This window comes from Protopterus annectens, chromosome 1.part2, assembly GCF_019279795.1.
Source record: "Protopterus annectens isolate FY-2018-M chromosome 1.part2, PAN1.0, whole genome shotgun sequence".
NCBI lineage: Eukaryota > Metazoa > Chordata > Ceratodontiformes > Protopteridae > Protopterus > Protopterus annectens.
Window position 1 is genome coordinate 902854960 of NC_056727.1, and position 23650 is coordinate 902878609.

Below are 23650 nucleotides of genomic sequence, written 5' to 3' on the forward strand. Positions count from 1 at the left end.
CACCTGGACATCTGTTCACACTTTCCCCAAGCATTACCACCTGCTTATCTTCTCCAAATCCAGGGCAGGCTTTGCCACTGCAGTCTTGCAGGGCATCCTAACCAGCCCCTAGTCTCCTTGACTGCCTCCACTCTTTTCCTCAACTTTGGGAATCAACCCAAATGTGACGACTGCAACAGTGAAACATGAAGCACATAATACAGTTGTGTACACTTAGCATAAGTGTAAATGTTCGAGTGTATTCACTGTTGCAGTCCTGGTTTCCCTCCCTCCCTCCATCCCCCTCTTCTTTCTCTCTCTCTCCTTACAAGGAACATTTTGGTATTTACTTTCTACTGGTGAAGTTCTTCCACCATAACCCGACTCTCACTTGAGGGCTCCTGACAGGGCAAAAAAAACTGATATAATGGCATGGGCTGCCTTACTTTATACTACTGACGACCTGATGTCAGTCCTGAAGTGACAGCAACCGACGCAGAAATACTAAACCTTTGGTATTTGAGCCGGCCAAGGGCTACCTTGGCAGGGATAACCCAAATGTAATGACTGCAAGAGTGAATACACTCGAACATCTACATATATGGTAAGTGTACACAACTGTACTTTCTTTGTTGAAGTCAGCTCTGACTTTGTCAAATCCATGGCTAGAAGAACCTTAATGTCTGAATCGACTCCAGTAGGTTGGGATCTGATCCGAGATCTCTGGCTACTTTCCTTTCTTTGGGGGCTTCAGTGCTTGAGAGTTCAGCTCCAGGGACTGCATGGATCCTAGTCGAACAGTTTCCAGGGTTGAGCTTCCTCCTAGAGCTTCAGACCTGAAGGCTAAGCTTCCCAAGGCTATTCATGGTTTGAAATTCGAGAAGGTAATCTCTCATGTTAGAGGTAGATCTTCCCTTTCTCACAGTCAGATCTAACAGATCCAACCCTCTCCCGTAGAATCTCCCAGGGTTCACAGCTTGCTGTTCTTGTCCTGTTGGGGCTAACAGTTCTCGAGAGCCTTGACCCTGTTCTCCCTCATTCGACACTACACTTCTGAATCCTTTCCTGAACAACCCACAGAAGAGGTTCCCAGGAAACATAAGGGCAAGAGGAGGCACTTAGATTTCCCTGAAGAATCTCCCAACAAAGATACTGATTTCAGTGAAGGAAAAGGTTCATTATATTTAATACATCTGATGTATTAGGATAGGATATTTCAGGATAGAAATTATCCATACACATTATTAAACACTGTTAAGGAAGAGATTGTACACAAGAGACATATTTACTATCAACCTATTTTAAAATTAGGGCAAGATAACAAATCAAATAGAAAAAACGAAGTAGATAAAAGCAAAATTGATACCTATATTTTACCATACAACGATGAAGCAAAATTAATTATAAATATATTAAATGAGACATGGTTAAGTGTGTTTATAAATACATCAGATGTATTAAATATAATTGGTGAACATCCGAATGTGACATATAGTAGAGGAAAAATTTAAAAGAACACTTGGAAACAAGTAGTCACAATAATATCTATAAAAATTCTAAAATGAGTAAATGTGGATTTTGTAAAACATGCAAGTTTATAAATGATGGTCCATATGTGGCAGTACAAAATTATGGTAGGTCCATCAAGTGTCCGGGGTTCTGTAACTGCAATATGAAGATGGTAATATATTTGGCTTCATGTCTATCATGTCAGGCATACTATATAGGGAAAACTATTAGGAGGTTAAGAGACCGTATCATGGAACACAATAGGGACATCAAGAATAAAAAATGTACTAATTCATTATACAATCACAGTACTAGGTGTAAAGATTTTAAGAGGTTTATTTTTTTTCATTATTGATAGGGTCCCATACAATTTTAGTAAAGGGGGTGATGACAATGCTCTTTTGGAGGTCAAAGAATGTTTATGGCAGTTAAGACTAAATGCTAACAGACCACCGGGTATTAATGAACAAATTTCTATAATCAGTATTTTAAAACATAAATCTCATTTTATATGAAAATCAAGTAATAGTTTTAGTGATTTTTTAGATTTTTGTATCCTTTTACATAGTATTAGGTATTTAAACACAACCAACATATTTGAAGCTTTTTAAAATCATAGCAAAGTTTTGATATAAGTTAAATAATTAATTATGTATATATTAGTATTAAAATAAACTAAGTTTTGATAAAAGGTATTAAATAAGTGAGACGTTTTGGTATATATATTTAATATATTTAATATATTTTATGTACTTATTGTATGTTTTTATTGTATGTTTATGTATTATATCAAGTATATTACACTAGAACAGTTTTTTAAAAAACATATATATATATACATTTTTTATGGTTCATGTGATTGGTTAATTGATATGAGTTCTGGGTATTTAAATGGAATGTGAATCTAACAATGGATACTCTGATGATACCCCAGGTGTGTAGGGGTGAAAGCGCTTAGTATCGTTGTTACGTTATATTTGTTTCAAGTCTGCTTTACTTTTTATTCTTGTTGAAAGAAGGTTTATTATATTAAACAAGTCAACGCTACACGGACTTGCCTATTTTGTTTTAATAGTTTATGTGATTCTTCGTTCTGCAATTTTGGTTGTATTAGGCATCTGTTTTTCGTTGGGCTTGTGTGGAGTTTGTGCAGTTATGGAGCAGCTATTACAGCAACACTTGGACATAACCAAACGTCTCATCGCTGCTCTCAATGAGCAAGGATCAAAAAACATTAATGGCTTAGCAAATGAGGTGAATGTTTCTTTAACGGACACGGAAGAACAGTTATTCACGTTACACTCTACTCCTGGTACTGGGAACAACAATCCATCGGCTAGTAATGGTTCGAGGGGCTCTATTGAAGGAGGAATCTTTCTAGGTAGAACGGAAAATGGTGGTAACACATTTCTGCCTCCGAACGCCACAATGAACACTAGAGATGGTTTTAATGGAAAAAACGTGGTTTCTAACAAGTATGCAGACATTAAGGACTTATCAGCTACCCAGCTTTGCGTCAGTGGTTAAAACGAACAATAAGGATATGGGGAACTTGAATAGACAATTAATGGACTTTGAAAAGGTACTGAAAACGTATAAATCATTACAGATGGATAATGTGTTTTTAGAAAGATGTATAGAACTAAAACAGGTACCAAAGGGGCTGCGTATTTTTAAACTCCCATTTGGTTTTGAGCAGAACACTGATACATTCAATGAATTGTTACAATTATTTGACAATGTTGGTTTACGATTGTTGAGACTTATTATAAAGAATAACAATATTAAGTTGACAACATTGAATGATGTTTTAACTAAATTAGACAACAGTATTAAGAATGATTTACTGTTTGAACACAATAAGCATCGCTTTGAGAATATTATTAAGGACATGGATAGATTTGTTAACAAAGGCTTGGAGATAAAAAATAACAAGCTACACAGGGATAGTAATGATTATAAAAACAAAAGGGTATATACCCATTTTAGAGAATTTAAAAATATTAGAAGTAAACAACTTGATGAGAGGATAAATTTGGAACAGACTGGTCGCAGTGATAGTAATATAGTTGAACAACAAAAAGAATATACTTTTAATAGGACAGGTAATCCATCTAACAAAGACAATGACAACGTTTTTTTAGAAGAACCAACGTTACGGAGGTCAGAACGAATACGCGACCGCTATCAGGGGCAATACCAATATCAGAATCGGTACAGGGATGTTCAAAGGTACAGGACAAACTCACAATATTAGACTCTTGTTGTAGTTATGTAAGTTGTGAATGTATTGCAACTGATAGTACACATTATGAAAATATACTATTGTCAAAAAATGTTGATGAATTCATTAATAACAATAACAAGTGTATTAATGAAGAGTTTTCATGTATAGACAACAATGATAAAGTGAGTTATGAAGTGATTTCTCCAACCAATGAACTAAATGAAAGGTGCTTAACTATTATTGATGGTGGTTTTTCTTTATATAACTACACTGATACAGAATTTGGGGGTGACTATATCTCCCTTTTTAAAAAAGGTTTTTCTTATGTGCCTAGTTTTAAAATGGACATAGGTAAGACATTGATTAGCTTAAAAATGTTTACAAGATTATTGAATTTGAAAATATTTTTTGCTCCGGACAAAAATACCATTTCTAATTGTGAGACTACACACCCTGTCTTAAAAAGAAGTAGTACCTTTATACCCCCCCAAAATCCATGTGTGCATATATTTGAAATGCTACGTGAGGTACAATTTCGTAGGATTTTGACTAATTCACAAAAAGTGAATGACAATTTAACTACAGCTGAGAGATTTTGTCTGAGGGAATTGACAAAAGATGACAAATATAGAGTTATGAAACCAGACAAAGGTGGGGGAGTTGTGGTTATGACTAAAACAGATTATTTAAATAAAATGACCGATATACTGAGTGATACTAATACCTACGAAGAAGTATCTAGGTATGAGATGTGATACACTAAGGTGGATTGGTTACTATATGAATATATGATGGAAGGCTTGATTAACAGGAACGAGTATGAATATCTTTTAGTTGATTTTCCAGTTACCCCATCTATTTTTGGTATACCAAAAATTCATAAAAACGTTAACAATCCACCTTTTAGACCCATTGTTTCTGCAAAAGGGTCTAAATTAGAAGCTATGGCCCGTTATATTGATGTCAATTGTAGGGATACTTTAATTAAATTACCACACATCCTCAGAGACTCATGGCATTGTCTAGAAGTAGTGAAGGAACATACAACTCTTATAAACAAGGACACCATGATGGTCACTATAGACGTAGTAAATTTATTTTCAGTTATACCACACAAACAGGGCCTTACCATGTTTGGGACAAGTTTACTCAAATACAGTAATATACACACTGTTAAACGTAAATTGCTTGTTGATATGATGGATTTAGTTTTAACAAACAATTTTATGTTTATGGATGGAAGATATTACAGGCAAAAGGCTGGTGTGGCTATGGGTGCAAGATGTGCACCCATATATGCCAATTTAGTGTTAGCCAATTGGGAGACAGAAAGTATCTTCACTTCCAGATATTTTTCAAAAATTTTGCTTTATTGTAGGTTTCTTGATGACATTTTAATTTTTTGGAAAGGAAACAAAGATGAATTGATGGAATTTATATTATTTTTGAACACTACATCTACTTTTTTGAGATTCACACACAACATTTGTTATAATGAGTGTGAATATTTGGATATTTTATTTTATAAGAATGATGAAGGTATACAATCAAACATTTACAGGAAGAAAACATATTCCAACTCCTTTTTACATTTTAATAGTAGTCACCCACATTTTCAAAAAAAGAATTTAGTAAAAGGACAAATGGTAAGGTTATCACGTATAATAACAGAAGAAGGAAAATTCTCTATTGAAATTGATAAATTAGTTGGGATGTTTCAGGATAGAAATTATCCTTACACATTATTAAACACTGTTAAGGAAGAGATTGTACACAAGAGACATATTTACTATCAACCTATTTTAAAATTAGGGCAAGATAACAAATCAAATAGAAAAAACGAAGTAGATAAAAGCAAAATTGATGCCTATATTTTACCATACAACGATGAAGCAAAATTAATTATAAATATATTAAATGAGACATGGTTACGTGTGTTTATAAATACATCAGATGTATTAAATATAATTGGTGAACATCCGAATGTGACATATAGAAGAGGAAAAAATTTAAAAGAACACTTGGAAACAAGTAGTCACAATAATATCTATAAAAATTCTAAAATGAGTAAATGTGGATTTTGTAAAACATGCAAATTTATAAATGATGGTCCATATGTGGCAGTACAAAATTATAGTAGGTCCATCAAGTGTCCGGGGTTCTGTAACTGCAATACGAAGATGGTAATATATTTGGCTTCATGTCTATCATGCCAGGCATACTATATAGGGAAAACTATTAGGAGGTTAAGCGACCGTATCATGGAACACAATAGGGACATCAAGAATAAAAAATGTACTAATTCATTATACAATCACAGTACTAGGTGTAAAGATTTTAAAAGGTTTATTTTTTTCATTACTGATAGGGTCCCATACAATTTTAGTAAAGGGGGTGATGACAATACTCTTTTGGAGGTCAAAGAATGTTTATGGCAGTTAAGACTAAATGCTAACAGACCACCGGGTATTAATGAACACATTTCTATAATCAGTATTTTAAAACATAAATCTCATTTTATATGAAAATCAAGTAATAGTTTTAGTGATTTTTTAGATTTTTGTATCCTTTTACATAGTATTAGGTATTTAAACACAACCAACATATTTGAAGCTTTTTAAAATCATAGCAAAGTTTTGATATAAGTTAAACAATTAGTTATTTATATATTAGTATTAAAATAAACTAAGTTTTGATAAAAGGTATTAAATAAGTGAGACGTTTTGGTATATATATTTAATATATTTAATATATTTTATGTGCTTATTGTATGTTTTTATTGTATGTTTATGTATTATATCAAGTATATTACACTAGAACAGTTTTTTAAAAAAACATATATATATATATATATATATACATTTTTTATGGTTCATGTGATTGGTTAATTGATATGAGTTCTGGGTATTTAAATGGAATGTGAATCTAACAATAGATACTCTGATGATACCCCAGGTGTGTAGGGGTGAAAGCACTTAGTATCGTTGTTACGTTATATTTGTTTCAAATCTGCTTTACTTTTTATTCTTGTTGAAAGAAGGTTTATTATATTAAACAAGTCAACGCTACACAGACTTGCCTATTTTGTTTTAATAGTTTATGTGATTCTTCGTTCTTCTATAGAGGCCAGTTTACATCTCAGTATCTTGGAGATGAGAGCAGTCATGCTAGCAGTGCAGGCCTTTCAGGACTCTTTCCCCTTGGATGTGATTTTATATAATGCAATGTGGTCTGGTACAAATCTTACCCTTTGTGTCGAGAGGCCATGTGGGTGTGGAAGTGTGCAATATCCTGTCGCCTCTTTATAATAGCAGTGCATATCCCAGGGAAGTCAAACATCCTTGCAGACAGGATGAGCGGACCAAGATCTACTATCCCACCCTTTGGATAACCCTTACCTGTATATACAGGCACTCAAACTAACCACATGTTTTCTCTAATTCCTGTGATGGTTCAACAGTCCAGACTTTTCCCCTTCTGTTCTATACATTTTATCTTCCTTACATAAACCTAAAACTAGGAAGATATACAAGAACAAATGGGAATGGATGTTCATCGTGTTTCACTGCTGCAGTCATTACAATTGGGTTATCCTGCCGTCAGGCGGTCCCGCAGTCGGCCAGAGTTCCAAAGTCTTGGTCTGGCGTCGGTTGCTGTCGCTTCTTCCCTGACGTCAGTGCGGCAGGGGTATATAAGATGCAGCCGATGCCATTTTCTTCAGTCTTTCTTGCCGCGCGGTGCCCGAAGCAAAAGCAGTTCGCAAGTGCCGGTTGGCCGACTCCTGAGATTTCAAATACGATTTCAGATCCAAAGTCTTCATTAAAGCTAAGTACCCCGTTGGGGAAACTTTTTCTTGCCTCAGACTGATGTCAATAAAAGTTAATAATTGTATTTCTTGTGGGAAGCAAATATCTCATAAGGATTTTCATTCTTACTGTATTCCATGCCTAGGCCCAGATCATGATGTCACTAGCTGTCGGTTTTGTGCTAGATTTAACAATGTCACTAGCTGTCGGTTTTGTGCTAGATTTAACAAACACATTATTAAACGTCGGTTTGATTTTGCACGCCATTATTTTGGCCGAAGGTTTAATTATACCATGCCGTCGGAGCAACCGACGACCAGAATTCACAAAAAATGCAAAGATAAGGATAAGGACAGGCATCCAAGGCCCAAAACTGACGACGAAGCCTCTTCTAGGCCAGTCGCCGGTTCTCAGTGAGGTGCTTTCGCAGCCCCTGACACCCGCTACCTCAGAGCCACAGGCCCTGACCGACTCCCACGTGGAGTTGCCTAGGCCTCTGGATACTCAAGGTGTTGGGCCTCTGGAGACTAACCCTTCAGATGGGTCCAGAGCCGCTGAGCAGGCTTCGGCTTCTGAGGGTGTTTTCAGACCTTCACAGCTTACCATTGCATCTACAGTCAAGTCTAAAGCAACATTAAAGACAAAGAAGCAAGTACAGCATTCACCTGGACAGGTCTCCATGCCTAAAAAGCAGATGCTCAAAATGGCCAAAGACTTAATTACTCTGATCAGGGGTACCCATCCCCCTCCTGATAAAAGGCCTAGGCAGGATACAGACTATGATTCCTCTGACCAGATTTCTATATATTCTGACTCCCCTTCAGACCAGGGATATTCCTTAACCCCCTATGAGGACTCTGATGCTGAAGAATCTATTCCTTCAGATTTTCCTCCTGAGGATTTTTCTTTTGGGGAAACTTTACACACCATGAAGGAGCATTTCCACTGGAAGGGCCAGGATTACTCAAAGTCCAAGAAAAGGCTCAGAGATTTTCTTTTATTGCCTCAGCACAGGCCCCTTGCTATTCCGCCAGTGTTGGATATTGTGGACGATGTGTTCTCTGAATCCAGTTTAAATCCAGATTCATTACCCCCTGCTCCAGTCAAGCCAGACAGGTACTACAGAGTCCCTGACTCACACAAATTTCTTTATAGAAACCCTGCTGCTGACCCAGAAACTATTTCCCAGGGTCCCAAAGGGGTAAAGGCCTCCACAGCTAAAAATCCAGTCCCCTCGGACAGGGATTCCAGAGCATTAGACAGATGGGGGAAGAAGGTTTACACCTCAGCAACATTAGCAGTGAGAGCTTTAAACTGCCAGTTTCACATGCTTAAATATCAACAATATTTACTGTTTCAGTTGAAACAGAAAATGAGTACAAGTGCAGAACAATCTGATTTTAAGGAAATGCAGGATTTATTGCATGCAGCTGAACAAATAAGTAAACATACTTTGCAATGTGGTTTTGATTCATTAGAAGCTTCTTGTAGAGCAGCAGTTACAGGATCTGTGATTCGAAGGCATGCTTGGTTAAAGGAACAAACCTTACCAGATCATGTTAAGGTGAAATTATTAGATGCTTCTTTACAGCAAAATATTTTATTTGGTGTTAAAGCAGAAGAGGTATTAAAGAAAATGGAGGATAAGGCAAAATCTATGCAAACAGTAAAGGATTTCTTACAGGTACATCCAGCAAGATTTAGCAGAAATTGGCCTACTAAAAATTGGTCCTTTCCAGTGTCAGACAAAGAGGCAGATACAGATGCCCAAGAGGCAGATCTCAGCCCCAAGGAACTTACAGACCACGACAGTGGGGTGCTTCAACTTCAAAAGGAGGTGAGGACAAGTCACAACCTTACAGGAAACAATCTCAATGACTTTCCCCTTCCAATGCCAAACTCTACCCTGTTGGCAGCTCCCTTAGGGGGAAAACTAGCACTTTTTTCACAAAACTGGCAAACAATCACCCAGGACAAATGGGTGCTGAATATTGTCTCTCAAGGTTACAGGTTCCACTTTCACACTTTACCAAGACTAAAAGGAATGCCAGACTGCCACAAAATCAATGGGCAGATGCACAAAAACAAATTACAGCCCTCATGGACATGAGAGCTATTCAAAAAGTACCACAGCAGGAACAAGGACAAGGTTTTTACTCAAGATTCTTCCTGGTCCCCAGAAAGGACAAAGCCTGGAGACCCATTCTAGACCTTTCCACTCTAAATACTTACCTGGATGTTCCGAAATTCAAAATGTTGACATTGCAGCAGCTCCTTCCCATGTTGGGCAAGAAAGCTTGGCTTGTTACGTTGGCATACCTGCATGTCCCTATCAGACAAAATTGCAGAAGATACCTCAGATTCAAAGCTGGCTCAATGCACTACCAATTCTCTGCACTGCCCTTTGGCTTATCTACTGCGCCCAGAGTCTTCACAAAGTGCCTGGCACCAGTAATTGTATTTTGCAGACAAAAAGGAATTCAAATTTATCCATACCTGGATGACTGCCTGATTCAAGCAGAGAGCAAGGACATTCTTCTAAAGTATCTGACGTTTGTAAAAAAGTTATTAAGTTGCCTAGGGTACACAGTAACGAAAATAAGTCAAAACTAGTGCCCTCACAATAGATAATATTCCTGGGTGCCAGCTTAAATACAACGGCCCAGATGGCTTATCTCACGCCAGACAAACAAGGACAACTGACTCAGTATTTTCAGTTGATGGCAACAAAGTCCCAACTCCCTGCAAGAAAAATTCTGCAGTCCTTGGGATTAATGGCATCCTGCATACTTCTAATTCCATATGCCAGACTGCATATGAGGAAATTACAATGGTGCCTAAAAAGTGTTTGGAATCAACACTCTCACAGCTTGGAAATGGTAATACCACTAATTCCCTGCCTGCAACAAGAGTTTCGATGGTGGGCACAGGCATGTCACCTCAACAAGGGTCAGCCTTTCACACTACCCACAGCCAGGCAGACATTTAACAACAGATGCTTCGGATTACGCCTGGGGAGCACACATGGCAGGAAAATGTATTCAGGGCAAATGGACCACAGACCAAATGCATCTACCCATCAATCAAAAAGAGATGTTGGCTGTACAAAATGCCCTAACAGCTTTCAAGGACCTTCTGCTTCCAGGACAATTACTACTAAAGACAGACAAAACCACAGTAATGTGGTACATAAACAAGCAAGGGGACACTCATTCTTACCCCCTATGCAGACAAGTCATGACTTTGTGGAACACAGCTCTAACTTATCAAGTTCATCTGCAAGCACAATTCCTGCCAGGAAAGAAAAATACTCTGGCAGACGACCTAAGCAGAAACATCATGGATCCTCATGAGTGGAAATTAAATCCACAAGTTTTCAGCATGATAATGCAAAAATGGGGGTGCCCAGACATAGATCTCTTTGCCTCCCCACTGAACTGCCAACTACAAAAATTCTGCACAAGGACTTATCACACACAAGCATGGAAAGTGGATGCTCTTTCGTTCACATGGAAAAGCCTACACCTTTATGCCTTCCCTCCTCTGCCTCTCCTTTCGAAGGTTCTCCTAAAAGCCAGACAAGAAAAATCACAGATGATTCTGATTGCTCCAGACTGGCCACGCCAACATTGGTACCCAATCTTAAAGAACTTAGCTCGAGGTCCACCTTGGATTTTGCCTCAAATTCCACACCTGCTGACCCAACAAAACAATCAGATCCTACACAGTCAGCTCAAAACCTTATCCCTGGCTGCATGGCAGATTCATTAGCCAAACAGACAACACCTCTCTCAAAAGCTGTTATGGATGTCATTTTGGAGGCCAGAAGGCCTAGCACCAGGAAATCTTATTCAGAAAAGTGGAAGAGATTCTATGCCTGGAACCAGGCTCAAGGCCTTGACCCTCTTGTCCCTAACCTACCTCAGATACTACAATACTTAGCTGAGATGCTGGACAAAGGACTATCCTTCTCATCCATTAAGATCCACGCTTCTGCCATCTCGGCTCATTACAACACAGATCCGCCTATTTTCTCTCATCCATTGCTAAAGCAGTACCTCAGAGGGACAAAAAACATAAGACCGCCCCGGAGAGCACCAACACCTACTTGGGACCTCAATTTTGTCTTGGAAAAGCTCTCTTTACCTCCTTTTGAGCCTGCCAATGCAGCAAAAATAAAATATATATCATGGAAAACTGTCCTGCTACTGACAATAACCTCAGCACGAAGAGTCTCAGGACTACAGGCACTAATGGCAGTGGGGCCCTTCATCATTTTTCACCAAGACGGGGTTTCCTTAAGAACAAACCCTTCATTTATGCCTAAGGTGGTATCCAGTGTGGCTGTCAACCAAACTATTCACTTGCCAACTTTTTATCCAAACCCCAGAATAAAGGGGAGAGAATTCTACATTCCTTGGACATACACAGACAATTACGCTTCTACTCGGACAAAACAAAAGCTTTCAGGAAAACTGAGCAATTGTTTGTATCCTATGCTGCAAAATCACTGGGAAAGACTATTTCTAAGCAGACCATTTCAAAGTGGATAGGACACTGTACCCGGTTGTGCTACACACAGCATGGGAAGCCTGTACCATCTAACATTAGACCACATTCCACCAGGGCAACTGCAACTTCTACTGCCTATCTTAGAGGAGTACCTACCAAGGACATTTTGGAAGCTGCAACTTGGAGTTCAGTGCACACCTTTAGCAAGCATTACCACTTGCCTCTCTACTCCAGATCCAGAGCTGGCTTTGCCACTGCAGTTCTGCAGGGCTCATAGCCACACCAAATCCTCTCTAGAACCAGCCACCCTGACTCAGTTTTGGGATTCTTCCCAAGTGTAATGACTGCAGCAGTGAAACACGATGAACATAGTACAGTTTTGTACCTTCCATAAATGTAGATGTTTGAGTGTCTTCACTGCTGCAGTCCTGGTTACCCACCCACCTTCCCCTCTTTCTTAGCTGGGTTTTATCTATATCTTTCTACACTATACTTTTTATGTGGTGTATTTGCTGGCTACTAAAGGTTATGTTTTTACCTTCTGTATGTTTTGTAAGCAATATGTATTGCCTATCCTTTTGGGGGCACCTGACATCTGGGGCAAGAAAAACTGAAGAAAATGGCGTTGGCTGCATCTTATATACCCCTGGCGCACTGACATCAGGGAAGAAGCGACAGCAACCGACGCCGGACCAAGACTTTGGAACTCTGGCCGACTGCGGGACCGCCTGACGGCAGGATAACCCAAGTGTAATGACTGCAGCAGTGAAGACACTCGAACATCTACATTTATGGTAGGTACAAAACTGTACTTTTTCTGTTTGAGCCTCAGAGAAAGACCTTGATCCTTTCTTAGCCCGTCTTTCAGCATTGTTGGATTTTCCATGTTCACCTTTTTCAAAGTGGAGCTAGATAATCCACTGTCAAAGTGCAGTTAACTGCCATTTCTTCTTTTCACATTGGGGAAAGTCATTCTACTTTAGCCTCTCTTAGGTTATCTAAGAGCTTTCCCTGAAACACTTTTCTTTTACATCCCCTGCTCAGAAACTCAGTTCCTCCATGGAACATCACAGTTGTTTTGCAGTCCTTGACAGCACCCCCCCCCCCCCCCCCCCTTGAACCTGCTGCTAAAGCTAATTTGAAGTTTCTGTCCTGAAAAGTCAAATTCTTGGTAGCTGTTACATCTGCCAGGAGGATTTCAAAATTGCATACACTTACCTCTTCTTTTTTCTCAAAGGTAGAATCCATCCTTTCTGCCAAAGGTGGCGTCTGAATTTTCCATCATTCATTCTATAAATTTGCCTGCCTTTTTCCGAATTTCTTGAATGAAGGTGAATATATTTTACATTTGTTACATGTTCATCACCAGCTGCATTTTTACTCGCACTACACTAAATCATTCAGGAAGTCTGACCAAGTATTCATTTCCTTTTCAAAACTTAAATTGGGACAAGCACTATCCAAAGTTTCCCTGTCTAGATGGCTGGTTCAGTGTATTTCTTTTGATTACCAAGGGAAGGAGTTACCTCTACCTTCAAAACCTAAGGCTTATTCAGCCAGATCCATGGCCTCATCTACAGCCTTTTTCTCTAGTATCCCCATTGATGGCATTTGTGCTGTAGCTACCTGGTCAAAGTTCAGACCTTCTTTTTTCATTATAAGTTGGATATCCAGTCTAGATCCAGGGTTTCCTTTGGTTTAGCTGTGCTCAGGAATATCCTTCCATGAGACCTCCCAGGAGTTTAAGAAGCTAGGGACTCTACCTCACAAGGAGGGGAATGGGTAGAAAAGACCACAACAGATTCAAAACACATTTCAGTGATAATAGTACTATCTTGATTGGTGATAATTTGTTTTAATTTTTGGATTGACTTGCAGAAATACTTGTGATAAAATTGTTTTGGCATGACGTTTACATGAGATTACTTAAACTGTACTTCAAGAATTAAACTAACACATTGTTTTCTCACATTGAGCTCTTGTCATATTCCCAGGACTTTCTATAGTGCTCATGCCTTAAACTTTTTTTGTTTTGCATTTCTTTACTCTTGTTTTAGAATCTTCGTCCTCAGGAAAGTCGAACCATGTTTAGTGGTTCTGTCAGTATTCCGTCAATCAACAAATCCCGCAATGAGCCTGGTCGCTCCATGAGTGCCAGCAGTGGACTTGGATCAAGTAAGTGTTAATGTTTTTTTTTTTTAATAACATTAATGTATTCATGAAGTAACACACAACTGCTTTTCAGATTAAGGCTTCTGCGTATTTTGCTTTTGTGTGTATGTATTTGAGAAACTGAAGTATCTCTAACTTGGAAGATATATGATGCTAGAATCTATAGAATATGGAGTTAGATATACTGTTGTAGTACTGCTGAGAATGGCAAATTAGTTTTAGAATGTGATGTTGCACAGCAATCACAACACTATGTAAGTTGTAATGATCTATGATAAATTATCTGATTTATTATACTGAGCTGCTGTAATATCCTTATTATTAAGTTATAGAACACTGATGTAGTACACTGCATCTATTCCCTCTTAGTTAAGACCTAATAATTTGAGACGTTTTGAGGAATTGTCTCATACCAGCATAACTGTTATATGTGGAGGTAAGCCACCCTCATCCCAAATGCCATGAGTTTTGCTCCCTGCACCCCCTTACTTAATTTAGCAAATCTTATGTCATACAATCCCATGATATAAATTGTGCAGTGGTTGTAAGTGGCATAGCAGGATAAAGCCCTGGCTGCAGCCCAGGTAACCTGAGTTAGGTCATTGCACTGGCTCGAGAGCTTGTCAGAACTGGCAGGGAAGGATGGGCAGGAACATCCAGAAGGGAGGGTGAAGGGGAGCAGGATGCATACAGCCCCAGTCACTTGGAAGAGGAGGAGCTGTGTGAAGTGTAGTATAGGTGTCTTGGTGTGGACATATGGTTCACCAAGCCACCACCTGGTGGCAGTCCTCATCAGACAGTACACAGGGAGTGTGCACTCAAAGGGGGGTGGGTATTATGAGTCCCTGCAGTGATGCTGGTAGCCCATTTACCACCACCACCCAGGAATTAAATTTGATCATGTACACAAAAATGCTGTCATAGCCAGGTTGCTGGCCTGCCTAAATGATGCCTACCTCCAGAGGGCTCTTATTCTATTGAATCTGGGAAATCCTCACTTTTAGGGAACAAATGGGCTTGTCTTTAATGGAGGCTTGATGGTTGGCAAGATGGTGGAGAAAAAAATAAAAAAAAGTTTTAAACTGTGCAACAGCATAAGATCCAGTGAATCCATTAAATACCCTAGCAAAAATGGGTACAGCCAGGTCAGATTCATTTACTCACACATATAGTCTGCAGATTGTTTCATTTGCATCTAAGTGAATTATCTGCTATGAATAAAGTGCTGGATGATGGTACTAAAGTGTTGGTTAATATGCATAGTTAGATTTTCTCCTTGAAAAATATGATAACACTGCAGAGGTGCACAAACGTACAGTGAATGTATGAGAAAATGACAGTAATGGCATGCTTTCTGTGATTGTTTTTAGGGGCATAGCAAGGACTTCAGCCTTTGAATTCTTTATTGTCAAAGTATTTTACTTCAGAAAAAGATTGTAATGTAGAATGTAAATGAAATAGAAAATCATTAGTGCCAGAATCATTAGTAACATTTCTGAAATTACATAGGCAGAAGTTGAGAGAGTGCTAAATTTAACGTGTTAAAAAGTATACTTTATTGATATAAACTTCTGTATTTTTTGACAGCTGTGTGACTGTTTAGTTAGCCATTTCAAATTACAGGAATAAGTGATCATGACCACCTTATTTGGACTTATAAGAATGCTGTGCCATCAGTTTTCTTTTCTGGAATGCCTTAAGTCAAAGTGTATTTCTGAGTTTTATAATGTTTGTCAGTGCTTTTCAGCATTGTAGATCTCTATATGATTGTTTTCTTTTAGGATCATCAACACAGAATGGCAGTGCCCTACGAAGAGAACTTTCAAGTGGAAGTTATGGGGTGAAGCGTCAGCCTATGACATCACCATCTGATGGATCTTTGTCATCTGGAGGTGTAGACCAAGGAAGTGATGGCGCCACAAGGGAGTATGAAAGAGAGGTAACTCTATGTTAGAAACTCAGCAAGAGTGATCTGAATGCAGCAGTCACATCAAGAAACTAGAGAAGAAAGTCAGGTGTTCTACAGTTCAGTAAATCATTTTGTAGCAGGGTCATAATTGCCGCATATAGATCACTAGGAGGGCTTGCTTAATTGTATTTGAAGTTCATATTTCACTGAATAACTTTATTTATGATAGATGACAGACTAAAGACTTAAAAGTTTAGTGGTTATCTGCCATCATCCTGGGTATAACTAGTATTTCTATTTGTCATAAATGCTCATAGTTTGTGGGAACCTATTTTTTACACATTCCCTAGTAGTCAATTCCAGATCTAAGACAAAATCTGAGTAAATACAATGAATAATCTGTTTTGTTGGTGTCAGTTTTTGCACTTTGAATCTCTGGTCAGTGAGTGAGGGATGGTTCTCACTGCCTTTAGAGAGCGCTTGTGTTACAGACAGTGAGGGGTATCATTACCAGCCCAGTGGCACTAGGATAGGGCATCTGCTTGTACTGTCGTTGACTTGGGTTTGACTGGAAGCCTAGACATTGAATGACTAGCCAGGAAGGGAGAGAAGGGGCAAGGCTTTCCAGATTGTCTCTCCTTGTGGGGCACAACTCAGAGACCTGTATCCTTACAATGAATCTCCACTGATGGGAGGAATTTGCCTTTATATGTGACAGGGCTGCAACAAGGGAGCTAGATAACATGCATAAATTAGTTATTCCACTGTGCGTGTGTTGAACTGCCACTCTTGTGACTGTTATTAATAGGGCGTGAGTAGGGGGGATAGGTGCATGTTTAAAATCATTATCATTTTCATAGTAACAAAAACTACATTTTCTCTCCTAGAGAGAGAGTAGTGAGATGCAGGTTGGATGAGACCCCCCCCCCCCAAAAAAAAGCTAACAGGAACGAGATATTACAGTGCAGAAGAGCAAGCATAAATCAATCTAAAGAACCTGTATGGTGTACGGTATAAATTTAACAAGTTCAGTCTTTCAGGATAACTAACTGCCATCAGTTAGTTTGATGAAGTACTTCTAGATATCTGCTGGGAATGTTTGCCTAAAGGGATTCTTAAGGTCCAAACCATTCAGTTTACTTTTGGACTGCTTCTGACTTCTACAAAATTGAAAGAAATCATGCTTCTGGGGGGGGGTTATATATTTTTTTTATTTAAGACTTAAACCAGTTAGGTAAAGGGAGAAGCTAATTATTTGTATTATTGTCTTGTACCTAAGATTTCAACCCACTAGATAAGCTAATTGTTTTTATTATTTTTCTTTTTCATAAATACTTCCACGGTGGTGCAGTGGGTAGCATTGTTGCCTCACAGCAAGAGGTTCTCCCGTTCGATTCTCGGCTTGGGTTGGGAGTGCTTTCTGTTTGGAGTCTGCATGTCCTCCCTGCGGTCGAGTGGGCATTCAAAAGACATGCGTTGAATGGGCGTGCCTTTGTTGAAGGTTGGGCGTCGGGCTGGCAACTCAACACCATAAAAAAAAACAAAAAAAACAACTGCCAATCATTAACGGACCGCAGTTCTGCTGTGGCGACCCCTAACCGGGAAAAGCCGAAAGACAAACATTTTTCTTTGTCATAAGATGTAAACCATCTAGGTTACATCAGAAGATATTTTTTTTCTGCTAGAATGCTGCACAAGTAGAATAAAACTGCTGGTCAGGAAACTTAATTAAAAAGTGAAACTAAACCAAATTGTGGAACTTGTGACTGTCTTCCTGTAGAGAAGTGAAGGAGATGAAAAAGCTCAGGCTTCTGTCAAAACATCGAGCTGCCTGCTTTTAAGCATTTTTTGATGCATGCTAAATTAAAAAGTAAAGCACAACTGGAAATCTGTGTTCTTATCTATCCATCCACTTTGACAGATGGGTTATCCACCTTGATGGGGGATCTGAGCTGGCTGCAACTTCTGTACATTCCAGAGCTCAAATAACTGCCTTCCCCCACAATGGACCTGTGTTACATCATAGTCTTCAGATCTTGTTTGCAACTGTTTAGCTGTGGAAGCAATCTCCAGAGCTCTTCCTTCACATCAAATCAGGTAAGTGTACATTTCTACTGTTAGTGACTTTCCAGTCAGCTTTCTGCACATTTTAGTCTCTGTTTCCAGGGCAAGTTTGGTTGCTCAACAAACTCCTGTTATTGGCAACCTCTCAATCTATCTCTTGGCTTCATCTTCCTAAATAGTTCCTGGCAGATGGACCTTAAATGTAATCAGCATGTATACATATGACAGTGTGAATCCTTCCCTCCTTTCCAGGGGTTTCTTTTTTGCCCAGTGAATCAAATCTCTCTCACTCTCTCCTCCTATGCTGCACCAGATGCTGGCACAAGGACTTATGGAACCCTTGCCTCATTGCCACTTGGGCAAAGCCTTTTATTCATTGATTTTTCTGGCACCAAAAAGGTAAGTATCCTGAAGGCCTGCACGGATCTTTTGTTTCTAAACCTTTTTGTCAAAATTTCAAAATTCAAAATGTTACCCCTTCAGTCCTTTGTACCTCCGATCCCTTCTGTACTTTTCATGTTAAAGCTGGATTTAAAGGTCATCTATCATTACATTCCCATTAGCAACCAGTTCAGGTTTTTCTTAAGATTTGCTGTGCCTGGTTAACATTATCAAAATGTTGCCTTACACTTTGGGCTTTCCACTGCACCAGGTGTATTCACAAAATGTCTGGCTTCAGTCATTGCTTATTGCAGACATCAGGGCATTCACATTTTTCCATATTTGGATGATTGCCTAATCTTTGCAGACTCTTGCCAGTTGTCAAGAGTCTTTAGCAACTGTTCAGAAATTTCTGTTCTGTCTAGATTTTTAAATCAACTGTCAGAAGTCTTCTCTCATCACTTCTCACAGGCAGTGGTATGTCTGTTAGTTTATGCCCTGGAAAGAGCCCTTCTTCGATCCTCCAGACAAATTAGAGATATTTCAGCAGTTCGTCTGAGTGTCTCCAGTCAAAACCACATATCTACAAGGGAATTTCCCAGGATATAGGGGGTGCATAACACCAATGGTTTTCATGCTTCCCCTGGTCAGACTCCGCATGAGGAAAATACAGTAGTGCCTCAAATCAGACTGGATTCAGGATATACAGCATTTAGGTTTTATCTTCTAAAAGTAAGACATATTGTGAAAATTGACCTGTTCACCTCTAAGGAGAATATGGTACTACCCAAATTTTGCTGTCTCCATCTCCAGAATAATTGGGACATGCATAGCAGACATGTTCTTGTTGAAATGGGGCGCATAATTCCCTTATACACCCCTCTCCCAGCATCCCTTGCCTTTGCTGATGTACAGAAATGTAATTTTCACTTTTTCTCCCCATGATGGCCCAGAGGAAACCTAGTTCCAGTTCTTTCAAATCTTGTCTTTTCCAGAACCATTTCTTGTACTGTGGCAAGACATTCAGCAAAAATGTGGGCATTGCAGTAATTCCTCTTTAGCCATCACATCTTTGCTGACCTAAAGAAATTTAATTTTCACCTTTTCACCCCATGATGGCCCAGAGGAACCTTGTTCCAGTTCTTTCAAATCTTGTCTTTTCCAGAACCATTTCTTATACTGTAAGACATTCACTAAAAATTTGGGTTTTGCAGTAGTTCCTCTTTAGCCATCACATCTCCATGGGGAAATCACAAAAGTAAAAATAAAATAATTAAGTAAGCAAAATAAACTATTAAAGATGCCAGTTAAACTTAAAATGTGAACTACCTGAAAGTAATGCATACTATATAAACAGACAGATTTTACTAAAGTAAAAGAACAAGTTTTTGAGCCGTTAAGTGAGCTGTTCTTCAGGTCATAAACATAAATACAAAATTTCTAACAGTAGAAAAAGCACACCCTGTATGTCTGATTAATTAGTTGGTCAACCAGTCATATTCCAGAAATAATTAAAAACATTTACAAGTTTTACCTGATTTTCTTAATAGGTCTTTTTCTTGACAAAGGTTTAACTGAAAAAGCACTGTTGAGCTCTTTGTTATTATTAGATTTATTATTCTCTTTTTATTTTTGTTTATATAAAAATACATATGTTATATATTTTAATATTTTATTTCTGTCTGTGTTTACAGTAATTCCAATAAGAATTCTGTTTGCAATAGTGTTTATTTGGCTTTTATCTTTGACAAATATTTGTCTTTACCGTTTCTGAGGAAACTTTCAGTATTTTTCTCAGGTGTGTGTGTGTGTGTGTGTGTGTGTGTGTGTGTGTGTGTGTGTGTGTGTGTGTGTGTGCTTTTAAATACTAGAGGCTTGTCTTTGCTGTTGTTACTCTGCTTTATTTTTCTCTTTTGATATTAAAGTACTGCAGAACGTGGATTTTTCAACATTTATACATTATTTATGTTTATGATTGTGCTCTGTGTGTTTTTAACTTTGGATCACAATTTTACCATTTATGAAGTTATTTGAATACACTGTGAAGATTTTACTTTGACAAGAAAATATTTAAATTGCTATTAAATGTTATTTTATGGTGCATTCAAAACTTGGTTAAAGTGTGTGGAGCTAATTTTTAACACTGGGTTGACATATTTGGTGTTTGGACTTTGTGTAATGGAAATTATTTATCTTAGGTCAGTTGTAAAAAAAAATATCTGAACATATCTGAAACTATTTTTTGTGATAATAGCATAGTTTGTCAGTTTAGTCATGTGAGGACATACTTATTTACTAGAAACTTTAAATACTTGGTTACCTAATAAGAACCCCAGTGATTTAAAGGCTGAAATTTTGAATGCACCTTTAAGTAATGAATTGGTGTCTGGACTCCTGTTACACAGATTCTCAAATAGTGGGATATTAGAGGCAGAGTAATGCATGGAATTATCTAGGATGTTTCATGTACCCAAATTCTCCCCAAACAAGGCGTTTTCCTTCAAGTGGCAAAATAAACAAAAATCCCAGCCAAAGAAAAGTTAGGGATCCAAAACAAAATGGCAGGAGGATAATTCTTTGAACGCATCAAGGGAGATTCCTTTCCACAAAAGAGTAAACCCCCTGCAAAGGAATGACTGCATTGCACCCCTACCCCCATTCCTGCCATTCCATACCTTCCTTCTTCCCCTAGGTACTGTCTCAGCTCTCCAGCCTGGCCACAAATAGTCTCAGACAAATGAGTTATGAGAATAATTCAGAGAGGATATACTTGGCAGTAGATAGAAAGTCCTCCCCCTTTCAGAGAATATCCCCACACCCACCAGATCAGACGAAGATGTTTCCTCCAGTGCTCCATCACATGGTAGAAGCAGGTATCATAGAAACACTTGATACACAAAGGCTAAGGATTTTCCTCCAGAATTGTTTTGGTACCAAAAAAGGAGCACTCCTGGAGACCCATCCTAGATTTGTCCATTATAAACACCTGTGCAAAAGTTCCAAAATTCAAAATGCCTACCGTACAGTTGGTCTTAGTGTTGCTTCCAGACCACTGTTTCATGGTGACTGTAGATCTCAAGGATGTTTATCATATTCCTTTTGCTCCCAGTTGGAGGAAATGTTTGAGATTTACTGAGTCTGGTTTACATTATCAGTGTTCTGCATTACCCTTTTGGCTAGGTACTGCACCTTGAGTGTTTACAAAGTGTATGGCCCCAGCGGTTGCCTATTGCATAACCCTAGGCATCAATTTTTTTTTCTTATTTACATGACTTGGTGATGTGTACAGATTCTGTGTCCAGGTGCTTGGAGTCCTCAGACAAGGTTGCACCCCTCCTTTCCTCGTTGGGCTTCAAACTTATACTTCAAAAGTCTTTCCTTACACGCTCTCAGTGAATTGTTTTCATGGGATGTTGGATAGACACAGTAAAAGGGATGGCCTTCTTGCCAGCAGACAAAGTTCTGACTTATCAGGACATTTTCTTGGATTTCTCTCTTCTAGGTGTGGCCTCAGCAAGAAAGTGCCTCAAAATTCTAGACCTCATGACATCAATAATTCTTATGATACCACTAACCTGACTGCACGAGAAAAATTCAGTGGTACTTGAATAATTTTGGGGCCCTGCACCTTCATCCCTTGGATTTTCAGATTACTTGTACTGGGGGTTGTGAAACACGGACTGTAGTAGCGGAGGCGTCAACTGTCTCTGAATCCAGGACTCACTCTCTTTCTTCAGACCCCAGTACAATCTGTCCAGACAGGCTCTTCAGATTTGCATGGAGAGCAGTGTCCATAGGATTTCAAGTGCAAGGCTTGTGGGGTCCTTAGGACATGCCAAAGCACATAAACATAAAGAGATGTTGGCAGTGATTCATGCCTTAGGTTCATCAGCACTTATGGTCCTGTCCTAGTGGCCATAGAAAACATGTGATCAAACATTCTGTCAGACCAAAACACAGTGGCAGACAGACTAAGCAAATCCTAGATAGGCCCTCATGAGTGGAAGCTTAATGTAGAAGTCTTTCAGGACTTGATCCAGATGTGCAGAACACTTCAAGTAGATTATTTTCCCTGTTTTCAGAACAAACAACTGAAAATAATCTTTGCAACCATGCTTAGAAGACAAATGTATCTTCTCCATGGCCGGGAATGTTCCTGTATACATTTTCACCCTTTCCTGTGATTCCCAAGCTACTTCTAAAGATTCAGAAAGAATTACCAGAGATCAGTGTGGTAGCCCACTTTTCACCCAGGCAAAGATGGTTGTCCTTTTAAATGGAATTGGCCAAGGGCAGTTACTACAAGCTTTCCTCACAGACTGGATCTACTCATACAGCAGCAGGGGTTAATGGTATACCCTAGCTTAGAGCAATTGCATCTAACAGCCTGGCTACTTCTATTTTTATACATTTTTGTACTTTTTCCATGAGGATGCGCAGCAGGTATTTAAGGAGGGAAGAAAACCTACAACTAGAGAATCTTGCATTTGCAAATGTACGCTGTTTTCTAGGTGGTGCCTAGCCAATAAAAGAGGTCCCAAAGATTTTTCACTTGTCTGGTTTTGAAGTATTTGTGTGAGCTACTTAGCAATGGCTTGTCGTGTGCCTCTTTCAAAGTGCATCTTGTGGTCATCTCAGCTTGTTTGCCCATAGATCCTCCTCTTTTGTCTCTTATTGTGGTCAAACGATTTATGAAAGGAGTGTTGCACCTGAGCTCCCCTCAAAGGCAAACCCCCCTCTTGGGATCTCAACTTTGATCATAAATAATTGACCTTACCTCCTTTTGCTACTGCCTCTTACATGGTTCATTACGTGGAGGACTGTTTTACTCATTACTCTGACATCTACAAGGTGACTCTGTGAGCTGTAAGATCTCATGGTTGGCCAACCTTATCTGATTTTTCACAAGGACAGAGTTGTGTTATGCACTAATCTACCATTCATGCCTAAAGCTGTTTCTGAATTTACCTTCAGTCAAGCCATAGTCTCCCATTGTTCTGTCCTGATAACAAAATTCAGTCAAGCCATCAGTCTCCCATTGTTCTGTCTTGATAACAAAAAAAAACAAAAAAAAAACAAAGGAAAAAGATT

The 23650-nt window shown here is 38.8% G+C and overlaps 1 protein-coding gene across 2 annotated transcripts in view; it reads left to right on the forward strand.

The window, feature by feature from the left end:
- Positions 1–23650, forward strand: part of CDC42BPA (CDC42 binding protein kinase alpha) — a 3351611-nt gene that overhangs the window by 3272485 nt on the left and 55476 nt on the right. For both annotated transcript variants that reach the window (XM_044059574.1, XM_044059584.1), the window contains exons 38-39: positions 14091–14208; positions 15987–16144. In XM_044059574.1, coding sequence (XP_043915509.1) covers positions 14091–14208; positions 15987–16144 — 276 coding nt within the window. The remainder of the gene's footprint in view (positions 1–14090; positions 14209–15986; positions 16145–23650) is intronic.